General features: G+C 44.3%; 2 protein-coding genes across 2 annotated transcripts; one reads left to right on the forward strand and one right to left on the reverse strand.

Moving 5' to 3' along the window:
* The first annotated feature begins 1,850 nt into the window (after window positions 1–1,850).
* Window positions 1,851–4,632, forward strand: HPR (haptoglobin-related protein). The gene is made up of 3 exons (XM_007462991.1): window positions 1,851–1,950; window positions 2,814–2,888; window positions 3,835–4,632. Exon 3 carries the CDS (start codon window positions 3,927–3,929, stop codon window positions 4,611–4,613), a length of 687 nt encoding a protein of 228 aa, XP_007463053.1. The 5' UTR covers window positions 1,851–1,950; window positions 2,814–2,888; window positions 3,835–3,926; the 3' UTR covers window positions 4,614–4,632.
* A 3,334-nt stretch (window positions 4,633–7,966) lies between these two features.
* Window positions 7,967–11,690, reverse strand: TXNL4B (thioredoxin like 4B). The gene is made up of 3 exons (XM_007462990.1): window positions 11,559–11,690; window positions 10,011–10,162; window positions 7,967–8,132 (listed from the first exon to the last, which is right to left on the reverse strand). The coding sequence occupies exons 1-3, from the start codon at window positions 11,688–11,690 to the stop codon at window positions 7,967–7,969; spliced, it is 450 nt and encodes a 149-aa protein (XP_007463052.1).
* Between the last annotated feature and the right edge of the window lie 2,348 nt (window positions 11,691–14,038).

Consider the following 14,038-nt stretch of genomic DNA (forward strand, 5'->3'; position numbering starts at 1 on the left):
CTTTCAGATGGTGCTGTCTTTCCCATGAGACGTGACTTTCTCTAAGGAATAGCTTTTTTTTAAACAATTTTTTTTATAAGCAGATATTAATTTTTATTTATTTATTTATTTATCTATCTATTTATTTATTTTTGGCTGTGTTGGGTCTTCGTTTCTGTGCGAGGGCCTTCTCCAGTTGCGGCAAGCGGGAGCCACTCTTCATCGCGGTGCGCGGGCCTCTCACCATTGCGGCCTCTCTTGTTGTGGAGCACAGGCTCCAGATGCGCAGGCTCAGTAGTTGTGGCTCACGGGCCTAGTTGCTCCGCGGCATGTGGGATCTTCCCAGACAGGGCTCGAACCTGTGTCCCCTGCATCAGCAGGCAGATTCTCAACCACTGCGCCACCAGGGAAGCCCCTAAGGAATAGTTTTTTCCTCAAGGTTATGAAATTTTCACGGGGGATGCCAGCAGCTCCTGTGGTAGGCCTCCTGGCATTTTTTTTCTTTTTTGGGCCATGCCACACAGCTTGTGGGATCTTAGTCCCCCAACCAGGGATTGAACCTGGGCCCTTGGTAATGAGAGTGCTGAGTCCTAACCACTGGACCGCCAGGGAATTCCCCCTGGCATTTTGAATATGCCTATTAGCAGATTTTTTTTTTCTTTTTAAAAATGTATAATAAGAAAGATCAATAGTGACACATTTGAGTGACACAATTCAGGCACTCAGATTTTAAAAAAATAAAAAAATTTTTTTGAAATGTTGAAATAACGAGACTAGAAACTTAACCAAGCAATATTTGAGTAGCTGACATTTTTCAGGGAGATGGTTAACTGGTGAGTATAGCCTGTGCATTGATGCCCATGTGCGCAGTCGACCTTTCAGGGAGCCAGTTATCTTCCAGGTAACCTGGAATCCTGGGGTTTGCTATACCATTTCCTGAAGTCAAATTATAAAATAATAGAAAAAGCTATATCAGTGTTTTAAATTATATATTTAAAAAAACCTCTTATTATGGAAAATTTCAAAAAGTAGAGAGCATAATAAATTCCCACTTCCCCATTTTCCAGTTATCCACATTTCATTAGCAGTATCCTTGTAGCCCAGCACCTTAGGGTGCCCAAGTGAGATTTCTCTTTGCTGGAGAGCTCATATATTAACAATTTAATGTTTCCTGAATGCTGCCAGAAACTGAGGCCCAATCCCCATGTGCCTTCCTATCTTGGTTGTTCTTCTCTGAAGCTTCTGTAGAATTCCCAGCGCACAGAACATGCTGGAACCTGGGTGACTGGGAAGCTGCTAAACTATGCATGTGGGTGGGTGAAGGGCTTCTAGGTCCTAGCACTTCCGTATCTATTTTTTCTGGCCGCCTAATGGGGAAGGGAGAGAGAGAGAGAGAGAGAGAGAGAGAGAGAGAGAGAGAGAGAGTGTGTGTGTGTGTGTGGTGAAGTGGGGAGACGAGCTGCACGCTTTCTGTCTTCTCTGCAGTGCCCTGCAAGCTGCTGTTGCCCTCCTGCTCTGCGGGCAGCTTTTTGCGGTGGAAATCAGCAAGGAGACCACAACTGCCACAGGTAGGACTCTGTGTTTGGACAAGAGCTGTACCTCCCAGCACTGCTGCATCCACTTTCGCCCCATCAGACCTGCACCCTCTCCTGGGGAAGATCCAATTGCTCCTTCTCACCTTAATCTCTGGTCTTTCAGTATCATGAAGAAAATTGGGGAGCCAGCCAGAAATAAGGGGAGATTGCCCTCCCCAGGGCTTCCATTTGGGGTGGAGGGAGGTTGATGTGCAAAGCAGCTTCTTCTCCTCTGACTTTTTGGGTCTCTAGGGGCAGCTTCTGACTACGAACCTTCTCTTCCTGTTTTTCTTTGCAGATGACAGCTGCTTAAAGCCCCCCGAGATTGCCAATGGCTACCTGGAACACTTGGTTCGCTATCGGTGTAAAACCCACTACAAACTACGCACTGGAGATGGTAAGGCCAGGACGAATGTCTCCGGGCCCTCCTCTGTCCCACCACTTCCACAAGGAGTGGAGCCAGGGTGACTGTCCAGAAAGTGCACGTGTTCTCTGGAGCCAGGAGATTTAGATTCTAACAAGGGTTTTGTCATCAGTAGCTGTGGCCTTTTGGGCAAATTAACTTTTCTCAGCTTCAAGTTTTCTCCTTTGTTAAAGGGAGGGAGGTGACACCATGTAGCCTACCCTCTCAGAGTGACATCTACGTGGACAAAATGACGGTGACGGTGATGACTGGGAGCCCTTACCTAGTGAGCACTGCACTCCTGGAACTGTTCTAAGTGCTTCACACGGACTTGCTCACTAGGTCCTCACAACACCCCTCCGCAGAGATACTATTATTTATTTTGGCCGCCCTGCACTGCTTGTGGGATCTTAGTTCCCCGACCAGCGATCGAACCCGTGCTCCCTGCATTGGAAGTGCGGAGTCCTGACCACTGGACCGCCAGGGGATTCCCAAGAGATACTGTTATTACTCTCACTTTGCTGCTGCTGAAACTGAGGCACAGAAAGGTTGAGTAATTTGCCCAAGTTCAGGTAGCTTGTAAGAGGGAAAGTCAGGATTTGAACCCCGATTCCGACCCTGTACCGCCTTGCCACTATCACCATGATCGCCACGGTCCCCATGACCACTGTTCTGCCCTGCTGGGCTGCACTGTGGCCCCCGCACTTGGCTTCTAGCACAGCGCTCCCCCGCTTCCTCCTCTTCCCCTGCCCTCCCCCTTCCTGCCTCTCTGATTCTGCTCTTTAAATACCTTCTCTCCCCACGCTAGGTCCAGATACAATTTCCCTTTTGCCTCATTTTTTTCCTTTTTGTTTCAGGAGTGTACACCTTAAACAGGGAGAAGCAGTGGATAAATAAGGACCTTGGAGAGCAACTCCCTGAGTGTGAAGCAGGTAGGAAATCACGGGTCCTGGGAAGCAGACGGAAAAGTGGGTATTGAGGGGCTGGTGCACCAGCAGGGAATGAAATGTCCTAGACGCACATCCTCCCTGTGCGGTTTCCTCTGGGCACACAAGAGCCAAGGGGAAGGACCAGGGAGAACTACAGGTGGCCGGGCAGAGAAGTGCACAGGCAGGTAATACTTCCCCATGAAGTTCACTAAGGATTTGTTCATTTGGCCTGCGGGGCACTGACTGAATCCACTGTCTACACTGGCCACAGAGGATCAGGAAACTCTGTGTGTACATACAGCCCACCTAGAGAGCCCTGGGCCAAGGGTAAAACAAGCTCCAGGAAGAACAGGTCAAGCGAGGGCATAACAAAACAATCTGTGGGAATATGATACAAGAGGCTGGAGATGGGTTAGGACTCTGTTGTTACTAGGAAGAGCTGATGCTCTCTCCTTTTCCCTCTTGGAACAAGAGGATCTTGCCTACCATCTTCTGCTACTAGGGATGCGGAACTGCTAACCTGCCTGTTATGAAATGCAATATCACATCCCTCTTTATTCAGAGAGAATGAATCATGGTAGCTCCTTGTGCTTACAATGAATTCAAGGGAGCTGTGGACATCTTGCTGTGATAGACTGTTTAAATATACATAGAGTTCAGCAGCCAGAGTTCGAAAACTTCAGGGCTACTTGTCTGTGAGTTAGAAAAGCAGGAAATAGAACTCTGCTTTGGTGACGTAAACATTAAAAAAAAAAAGAATCATTTTAAACTGTAAACACTGGGAACAAGAGGAGCAGAAGGTAAGGGCAAAGCATGCAAACATTTCCAGCTCTGAAGAAATGAACAGTGACCTTTCAGACAGCAGCAAGAGTCGATCCTTTTATCCTTCCCTGGCAAAGACTGGGAGATGGTCACATTCTGCTCATAATTTTCTTACTCTCCTCAACAGCATGCGGAAAGCCCAAGCATCCAGTGGTTCAGGTGCAAAGGATCATTGGTGGCTCACTGGATGCCAAAGGCAGCTTTCCCTGGCAGGCTAAGATGGTCTCCCACAATAATCTCACCTCAGGGGCCACGCTGATCAATGAACAATGGCTGCTGACCACAGCTAAAAATCTCTTCTTGGGTCATGACAATACAACAAAAGCAAAAGACATTGCTCCTACTTTAAGACTCTATGTGGGGAGAAAGCAGCTTGTGGAGATTGAGAAGGTGCTTCTCCACCCTGACTACTCTGAGGTAGACATTGGGCTCATCAAACTCAGAGAGAAGGTGCCCACTGATGAGACAGTAATGCCCATCTGCCTACCTTCAAAAGATTACGTGGAAGTGGGGCGTGTGGGTTACGTGTCTGGCTGGGGGCGAAATGCCAACTTCATTTTTACTGAGCATCTGAAGTACATCATGCTGCCAGTGGCTGACCAAGACAAGTGTGTAAAGCACTACGAAGGCAGCACAGTACCCGAAAAGAAGACACCAAAGAGCCCTGTAGGGGTGCAGCCGATACTGAACGAGCACACCTTCTGTGCTGGCTTGTCCAAGTATCAGGAAGACACCTGCTATGGCGATGCCGGCAGCGCCTTTGCCATTCACGATGAGGCTGACGACACCTGGTATGCGGCTGGGATCCTGAGCTTTGACAAGAGCTGTGCTACTGCCGAGTATGGTGTGTATGTGAAGGTGTCCTCCATTCTGGACTGGGTTCAGAAAACCATAGCTGATAACTAATGCAAGGCTGGCTGGAAGCCTTTGCCTGAAAGGCCGAGGGAAAACTGGACAGTAGCAGAGGGGACAAAAACGTGGCATGAAGCTGATGGGTTCCAGCCCTGCATTGCTGAGTCGATCAATAAAGAGCTTCCTTTGACTCATTTCTGTGCTGTTTTTAGCCTTGGGCCTTTTAAAATTCTCTCATTTATAGTATGGCAGCAGCCAAGTGCTCTAGAGTTTACTGGGGGTGTGGCAGAAAACCCCCCAGGGCAACTGGAAATCCCTAAAGTGATACAAACTGCCCCACTGCAGGGCTCATGATCACTGAATAAGTGCCTATCCAATGGCAGGCCTCAGAGAGGTCACTGTTATCCTTGTTTTACAGACAAGGAAATAGAGACTCAGAGAAGTTAAATGATTTGCTTAGGGTTACACAGCTATCAAATAGTGAAGCTGAACCTTTAACCTAGGTCTGTCTAAATACAAATCCCGAGCTCTTTTCACCGCATCCTTTTGCTTCTTCAGAGTACAGGAGGAGAAAGAGTGGAGGCTGGTGAGGAAGATGCTAGCTCAAAGTGGCATGAAAACAAGTGATTTAACACAGACAGTACTTTGTTGTTTCTGCTCCAACACACCAGTGCTTCAGGTGGCAAAGTAAGATGGTATAAAGGCAGGATTTCTGGACTTGCTGGGTCCAAATCACAGCTCGACGATAAATTTGCCAAGTTCCTTAAGCTCCCTGCCCATCAGTTCCCCAGGTCTCTCCTACGAGGGGCTTAACCCAGACGATCTCTAAGGTGCCCATCAGTAATAACATTCTGGGGCCGGGTCAAGTTAGAAGTCTCTTCCTTAGGAGGGGCTGCTTTTCCCACTTGGAAGAAACCTACCCTTTACCAGGAGTCAAACGCAAGCCATCCGAGTCTTTCATTTCACAAAGGTTACTGTCTCGTTATTAAGGGTTTCCCAGAGAAAAGGTTCTAGAACCCAGCACATGAAGCTCTTCTAACTGAAGAAGAAAAGTTCTAAGTGAGCAAGAAGCCTTTATTCAGTGTGCTGGCCCTTCACCAATATACCGTCCTGTCACCCCAAATAGGGCCTCTCCTGCTCATGGCTTAAAATGTCACTATTTCTCACTAGCGTTCTGCCCTTCCCTGTGACGTTCTCCTCACATGCAATCTCCAGATCCATCAATAATTTTCGACAGGTTACAGCTCGTAGGCCAATGAAGGACTTAGACCTGTATTCTAGAGCGTGTGGAAAAGACGATCGCTAGAAACTGAAGAATAATACAAACACATGAAATGATGCCTCTCAGGAGGCACCTATTTCTTCTAATCGTACCTTCAGCACTAAGTTTTCTTGAAGAGCAATCTGACTGATTAAGTGGCTCCTGCCCACCCGTCAGGAGGAACAGAAAAGAAAACCTTTGGCATTTTCCCAATTCCCTTATCTCCTCTGCCTTCCTCCCAGCGGCACCTCTCACCCGCCTGGCCTCCCCCTCGGGTTCTAGTGACACGGGACTCCGTGGAGCCCTCTCAACATGCGTGCTGTCTCCAGCCCCCGGTGCCCTCTCCTGAAAAGCCCTCCCCTTTCTCCATGAGTACCTCCTACTCTCCTTTAAGGCTCAGGCACTGTCTCTTCTAAGCAGCCTTTCTTCCATCCAGGAGTCATTCGTTTTTATGTAGCATCTGGCACAGGATGGGGCACACAGTATGTACTTAATAAATACTTGTGGAATGGACAGCAACCAAGATGGGAACAAAAACATGTAAACCAGGACTTCAGAGAAACATTCCCTAAAGCCCTCAGGAGGAGAGAAGATATGAGAATCTTACGCATGAAAGTTCCGAGGTTTTGCTGTTATCTGAGCACTTCCCACACCTCAAATGCTCTGTGACTTAGGCTATGAGGGACAGAAAATCCAACTAACAGTGACAGGCAGTGAAGACATTTTATTCTTTCATAGAAGTCTTACGGGAGGCATGTCTAGAGTCCACTCAGTAGCTCAGTATCGTTATCAGGGACCCAGGCTCTCTTCACCATTCTTCTCAGCATGTTCACTTTTCATCCCAGTGCTGGCCGCCTCGTGGTCCTAAGACAGCTGCTGCAGTTCCATGCACCACGATCATCATGAAAGCAGGAAGTGGGGGCCAGGAGAAGACGGAGGTGGTGCTGAAAGGGTTTTGTTGTCTCCTTCCTGGAGTGGCTCTCTCCTTATCAATGAAGGCCACAAAGGTGCCCAGCAGCCTTCCTTCTATGCCACATTTGTCAGAAAAGGCTTGGACAGGAAGCACCTGGCAAAGGGGGACAGACTTGCAGTGACAGTGCTGCCCTGCACAGAACTGGGTTTCTGTCATCAAGGTGGCAAAAAGCTGCCAGGCAGGTCACGTGCTGCCTGGCACACTGCCCTCTGGCTCTGCATCTGTTCTCTTATTCTAGAAAGTCAGTACCCTTAGCCCCACGAGGTTTTGAGAGGAGCAGGAACTTGCCCAAGTGGTGGCAGGCTGTGCCAGAGGACCCTGGGAGAATTCTTCATAAAGTTGTTAACACAGCCAAGTCCTATAAACAGGATTCTTCTTTCTAGCAATTCTGAGATCTCTTTCCAGTCCTGAGTCCTTGAAGTACAGTTTTCTCCTCAGAAGGAGATGGAGCTCTGGGAGAGACCAGCTCCTACTTACTAAGGGGAGTTAATTCTTTAGCTCAAATTGGGTGCTGGATGGTAAAGGTTCAAGTTCTCACTTCTTAGGCAATTTAATAATAGAAAAGCTGATAATGAGCAAGCCAGGATACCTTTAAAAGTCTGAGCCAGAAAGGCTCGAAGATAAAACAAACTTGCCTGCTCTCAGCAAAGAATGATTTATTCCAAAAGAACTGGGATAATAGTTGAGCACGAGATAAATACACGAGTGGAGGAGTGGCGAGCCGAGGAAGATGGAAGGGGTGGGTGTGTACACACAGGGTAGAAAAGAACTATTTTTGCTCTTACGGGAATTGACTTTCTATTTTACTTGTGTATCGAATAAACATAGTTAAATCAAATTGTACTAGCCAAGGTTTAGAAGGATTCTGTATTATCTTAAAGAATAAAGAAAACTATAATATAAAGAAAAATTAAAATAACCACACTGGGGAAATTGACCACGGCTGACTTGACTGCTCTGGGGTCTGCAGGAAGTAGACACTTGGGCATTCCCAACTGTCACAGCACCAGCGTGGTCTTCTACTTGGGGGCCGGTATTTTCTATACACGTCAAACCTCTTCTCCGCCGGGATGCTGACCACATTTCCGAAAGACCCCAGAAAAACAGCACAGCTGGAGTCAGGCACTGTTTCACGATGGGCCTGTCTCTTCAACTTTGACAGTAGTGAAAGTGCTAAATGTCTTGATAGAGGAGGTCATATTTGGGAATATTCTTGGGATCAATAGGACTTTGAACAATAAGTTTTCCCCTCATTGCACCTCGATAAATTACTTCAATCAAATCTATGAAGTCTTGTTTGGTTTTGAAACTTCCCACGAACTTAGTGTGATCTGGAGACCTAAATAGCATAGGAGAGAAACAACCTCGCTCAAAACTTTTCATAATTACTTGTCAGACCTTCAGGATAAACAAAATAAATAGCAGTTCTGTTATTTTCTTCTGATCAGGGAGCCTTTAGACACAAAGCCTGACACTGATTTTCCCTTTGCGATTACAGGGCCCATTTGATATACGACTAAAACCAGTGCTGTGGGCCGCTGGGAGAGCATGTAAGCCCTACCAGGTGCAAAGCTTCTGCTTCAAAACCTATTTAATCACTTCTCAACTCATCATCAAGTAGTATTCCCTGGGTGTTAGCATGGGCTTAGTTTGTCGTTGCTGTTGTTGACTAGACACTGTGCAAAGTCCATTAACTTGTCGTTGTCTCTGAGTTCTAGTCACTTATACTTCTGAGTGGTAGGTGCAATATTACCTTTTTTTTTTATTTTTCAAGTATCAAGTATGTTTACTGTAGAAGCAGTTTAGGAAAAAAAAAATGAGGCCAGAGGCCACATTTTGGTATATACCCTTTCAAGCGCGCGCGCACGTGCGTGTGTGCATTTCTTTTTTTCAGAGTCACGGGAATCATATCATGTGAACTATCTTGTAAGGTGCTTTTTTCAATGAACATATAACATAGTTCTTTCAAAGTCATTAAACATGCATCTCCCATACCATATTAAATTAATTTCTAGTATCCTTCTGTAGACATCTAGCTTCTTTCTAAGTATTTTGTCTTCTAAATAATGGTGGGATGAATGAACATCTATGTAGCCAATTCTGGCCACTTTCATGACTATTTTCCTTCAGATAAATCCCTGGAAATGCAATTGCTGGGTTAAAAATTGTATACATTTTAAGGTGGTAAATAGTATCATAAATCACCCTTTGAAAATATTCACCAAACTAATACATATATCAACTGTATTCTAGGAGAATAAATAGCTATAAAACACTTAAAACAGATTATATTTAATACACTTTCAAATAAATGATGACAAAGCAGGCACACAGATCTAGACAAGTGGACTCCTTGACCACAGTAAGAAATGACAGGATTATTACGGATACATTCAAAATTAATTATATTGGGATGCCGACTGGATGGAGGGGAAGGCATTAAAGATTTCATGTTACTTATTCTTTTTTTTTTTAAGATTTTTTTTTTGATGTGGACCATTTTTAAAGTCTTTACTGAATTTGTTACAATATCGCTTCTGTTTCATGTTTTGGTTTTTTGCCCTCGAGGCATGTGGGATCTCTTTACTGAATTGTTACAATATCGCTTCTGTTTCATGTTTTGGTTTTTTGCCCTCGAGGCATGTGGGATCTTAGCTCCCTGACCAGGGATCGAACCTGCACCCCCTGAGTTGGAAGGTGAGGCTTTAACCACTGGACCACCAGGGAAGTCCCTCATGTTACTTATTCTTGACAGACTTTGTTGAAGAATGACTTCAAAATTCTCTGAGTGAAAGAAGACAGGAAACTTGGCAAGACAAAAGCATGTCTTAATTTGCTGAAGGATTACTTCGTTTATAGATACAGTCTATGAGTTTCAAAAGGTTAAGAACAAATGACCTACTTTGTTCTAAATAAAATTCCTGGGAAACTTCTTAAAAAGCTGTTCTGTATTTCTACACTGAAAGATGGCAAGTGCTTCACAAACTGTACTATTCTCTCTCACACTTAGTAAGTTAAAATTCACCACTCATACTGGAAACACTCTCATTTAGCACCAAAGTTCCACATAAAAAAATTAGAGAGTGCATCAACTCAGGAAACAGTACCAGCATAAGACTCACAAAGCCCCCATCGCATGCAAATAGGTGAGCTACTGAAACTGCTTGGATAAAAGAAACTTTTAAGACTATAATAACTTCATGTCAATATAACTTACCCATAATCCACTTTCATATGCTGCCCATTGAAGAAAAACACGGTAGATGGAATATAACTGATGTCAAAATAGTGTGTATAAACTGGGGTTTGGTCCACGTCTACCAGATATATAGCAGCCATTTTACTTAAGTCAGAAGAGGTCTTAGAAAGCTGCAAATGAAGACAGAGATGTGGGTTACAACTTGAGGGCAGCAATGTTTCTTCTGTGAACTTTTTACTGGAAGAGAATTTTCTGTTTGAAAAAAATTCCCGGGCCAAGAATCTAGCCTGTTTGAGTTCCACATTAGACACAGTGTAACCTTATCATTCAGAGTCTGAATCACTGTTGGCAGAGTAATGAAAGGGCCCTAGGCAAATTGTGTGAATATATTTCTGCTTCTTCTTTTTTTTTCTTCTATTTTTGATTGTAAAAAGTTTTTATAAACTTTTTATGGATTTATAAAATCCATACTCGCTTAAATAAAAAACAAAACAACTCACAAATATGTACTAGAGACAATGGAATTCCCCCACATCTCTTCCTTCCAATCTCCCCATAGATGATAATTATGATAAAAATAGTAAACACTTACATGGCACTTGTTATGTGCTACGTGTTCTAAGTGCTTTACACTTGTTGGCTCCTTTAATCCTTACAACATTCCTATGAGGTATGCACTGCTACAGTCACCGTTTCACAGACGAGGAAACCGAGGTACGGGCAGGTAATGTGCCCCTGGTCACATGGCTGTATGCAGTAAGGTTAGGATTTGAACTTGGACAGCTTGGCTTCAGAGTCTATACTCTTGACCTCTGTGATATTCCACACCCTCTGTAGTTGAGGGTAAAATGGTGTGGCCCCTTCCCCCCAGATTAACACATCACACCCTCATTTTTAACCACAGAAGTGGGGTTTTTTTACACTGTATCCACACTAAGGGTGGCAGCAGTAGAAATGGTGGGTGAGGTCTTAGTCCTGGGTAAGTCTCTCTCCACAATAAACAGAGACAAGGATAAACTTACTCTGTCCCATACTCCCCTTCCTATTCATCAGACTGTGAAGATTTGTTGTGAAATCAGAGATTATCATCAGGCACACACTGGAGGCAGCACACTCGAAAAGCAAATTTGCAGGCAGAGAAAACAAAGTTCAAATCCCAGCTCTGCAATTTAGTGGTGCTGTGCCTGTGGGAAGTCACCTGACCTTCCTGGCATTCATCTGCCCCCCTTGGGAACAGTAATAGCAATTATCCCCATGTTGTGAGCATTGAGTAAGACAATGTTCATAGACTCTTGTTAATAATGTTCCTGGTCTTCCACTGAATTGTTGGTGAAACTGAGCTTCGGCAGCTGCTACTGAGGAAGGGCATCCAGGGCAGATTCAGCATAATCACAGATTTGGGGGTTCATCAGGGCAGGCACACGATCGGCTCTTAGTGAAAGTGTTCTAACAAATGAACAGCTATATCCCCGGGCCCTGCCTGCTCCCTTTCATTCATTTTGCAGATGTGGAAGTGAGAATGTATAGCTTTTTAATAAAAACCATTTACTTAAAAAATTCACTTACAATATCATCTAGTTGCAGACAGATAGGATCCTCGTCTCTCCCGAACCTGAGAACCAGCACCTTCTCTGCAGTACTTTTTATCGCCTGGTCCACTTCTTTTTTGCTACTCAGCTTGGGTAACAGGAAGCTCATGTTGAAATAATCCAAATATCAATCCTCACTGTCAGTCCTGAAAGTTGAAATGTTTAAAGACATTAAGTGCATAAGTCCTAATTTTAAAACATTTTAAATTTTTGTAGTAGTTAATGTGTATATTTATTTTTTTTTCCAGAGGAAAAAAGGTTTCACACAAAACAGGAACAACAAAGTAAAAGGAACACACTAAATGCACAAACTGGCGGCAAGTAAGTCCACCAGTTAAAAAGGAACAATATAGAAAGGTATATTGTCTCCCCTCAACTGGCTTAGTTCCCAGTGCCCTGTAAGTAGTTACAAGGTAACAACCTTCATTAGTTTCTCACGTAGCTTCCACAGTTTTGTTATGCATTCACAAGAAAACACAAACGTGTTCCAAAGTTTTTTCCCTTTTTTACTCAAAAGAGTGTATTCTTTCGGTCAGTGTTCCAGCAGGAAAGACATGACATCCTCAAATTGGGTAATCTGAAGACTTTCATTAAGGAAAACATAGAGGAAAACAGCAGGGTGTAGTGCAGGACCCTGGGCTAGTAGCACCGGGACAGGGCGCTGTTCTCACCCGCAGGCCTGAAGGAGCCATGGGAGGGAGTAGTTACCAGAACTGTGTGGCTGAGATTGCTGGAGTAAATGACAGACGTCCAGCACACGTACTTTACCCACTCTTCTGCACTTTGCACTTTACCTCACATGTGAACAACATCACGTATCTCTGTATAGAAAACTCACACACTTTTTGTCACAGTGCCATACTATTTCATGCCCGTTGCATCCTTTTATAAACAGTCTTTTATTGATGGAAATTTTTATTATCATGAGTCCTGGTTTAAAGATCCTTGGTGTATGGGGCTTCCCTGGTGGCGCAGTGGTTGAGAGTCCGCCTGCCGATGCAGGGGATGCGGGTTCGTGCCCCAGTCCGGGAGGATCCCACATGCCGTGGAGCAGCTGGGCCCGTGAGCCATGGCTGCTGAGCCTGCGCTCCTTAACAGGAGAGGCCACAACAGTGAGAGGCCCAGGTACCACAAAAAAAAAAAAAAAAAAAAAAAAAAAAAAAACTTTAAGTGATGAATTAATAAGAAACAATCACTGCCCCCCAAAATTTAAAACATAAAGAATAAAAAAAAAAAAAAAAAAAAAAAAAAGATCCTTGGTGTATGTCTTACTGAGTATACCTCATCACATGACAAACAGATCAATTAAGAGTGTATAAAAACCACACACACACACATACACAAAACAAATAGTAAAATACTGAGATAGAAGGGGCCTCTCATTTTCAGACTAGTTTGCTCATAGTTACACTTCTAGCTACAAGAAAAAGAACTAGAATCCACGCCATCAAATTTCTAGTCCAGTGTTCCTTCTACTACAACAAGTCCTATTTTTATGATTGAGAAACTCTATGATCAAGGAGCTTTACTTTTGATCCACCCATGAGAGACTCCACTGAGATATTTAATATTTTGAATTCAGTCCCAAATGTGTCTTATGCTACAAAAAGAGAGGATTTCTTTCTCTCTCTCTCTTTTTGGTGACAAGTCACATTTTAAGATATGAATTACGAAAAATTCACATAGAAGATAAAATTGTTCCAGTAGGTCACACTTTATTTTTTAAAATTAATTAATTAATTTTTGGCTGTGTTGGGTCACTTGCTGCACGCAGGCTTTCTCTAGTTGAGGCGAGCAGGGGCTACTCTTCGTTGTGGTGCGCGGGCTTCTCATTGCGGTGGCTTCTCTTGTTGCGGAGCACGTGTTCTAGGTTTGCAGGCTCCAGCAGTTGTGGCTTGCGGGCTCTAGAGCACAGGCTCAGTAGTTGTGGCGCACAGGCTTAGTTGCTCTGCGGCATGTGGAATCCTCCCAGACCAGGGCTCAAACCCGTGTCCCCTGCATTGGCAGGTGGATTCGTCACCACTGCACCACCAGGGAAGTCCCAATAGGTCATACTTTAAATAGAGAAGATGACTGCCAGAAGGGACTTCTTCAAGTCGGAGTGGCAGAACAAATTACTGATGAAAGGGAAAGTCAGAGAAGATGGATCTGTCCCACCACCAGAATTCAAACAAACAGCAACTTCTGTAAGTTACTGATAAAGAAGAGGAAGTGATGGGAGAGCAAAGCTGTCAACAGGGAGTGGGGAGATAAGCCTGTAAGAGGGTGGGACTGGATAAATGTTGGAAAGAGGAGAGGGAAATTGAGACCACACCTAAGAAAATGTCCACAGCAAAGGATACCAACAGAAAATTCACAAAAGAAGAGGTAAAAATGGACAAATATACTGGGAAAGTTAAGCTTTACCAGTAAGCAAAGGAAAGCAAGTTAAACGATATATTTTCAAATCCATTAATT

Source organism: Lipotes vexillifer, unplaced genomic scaffold, assembly GCF_000442215.2.
Source record: "Lipotes vexillifer unplaced genomic scaffold, Lipotes_vexillifer_v1.1 scaffold70, whole genome shotgun sequence".
Lineage (NCBI taxonomy): Eukaryota > Metazoa > Chordata > Mammalia > Artiodactyla > Lipotidae > Lipotes > Lipotes vexillifer.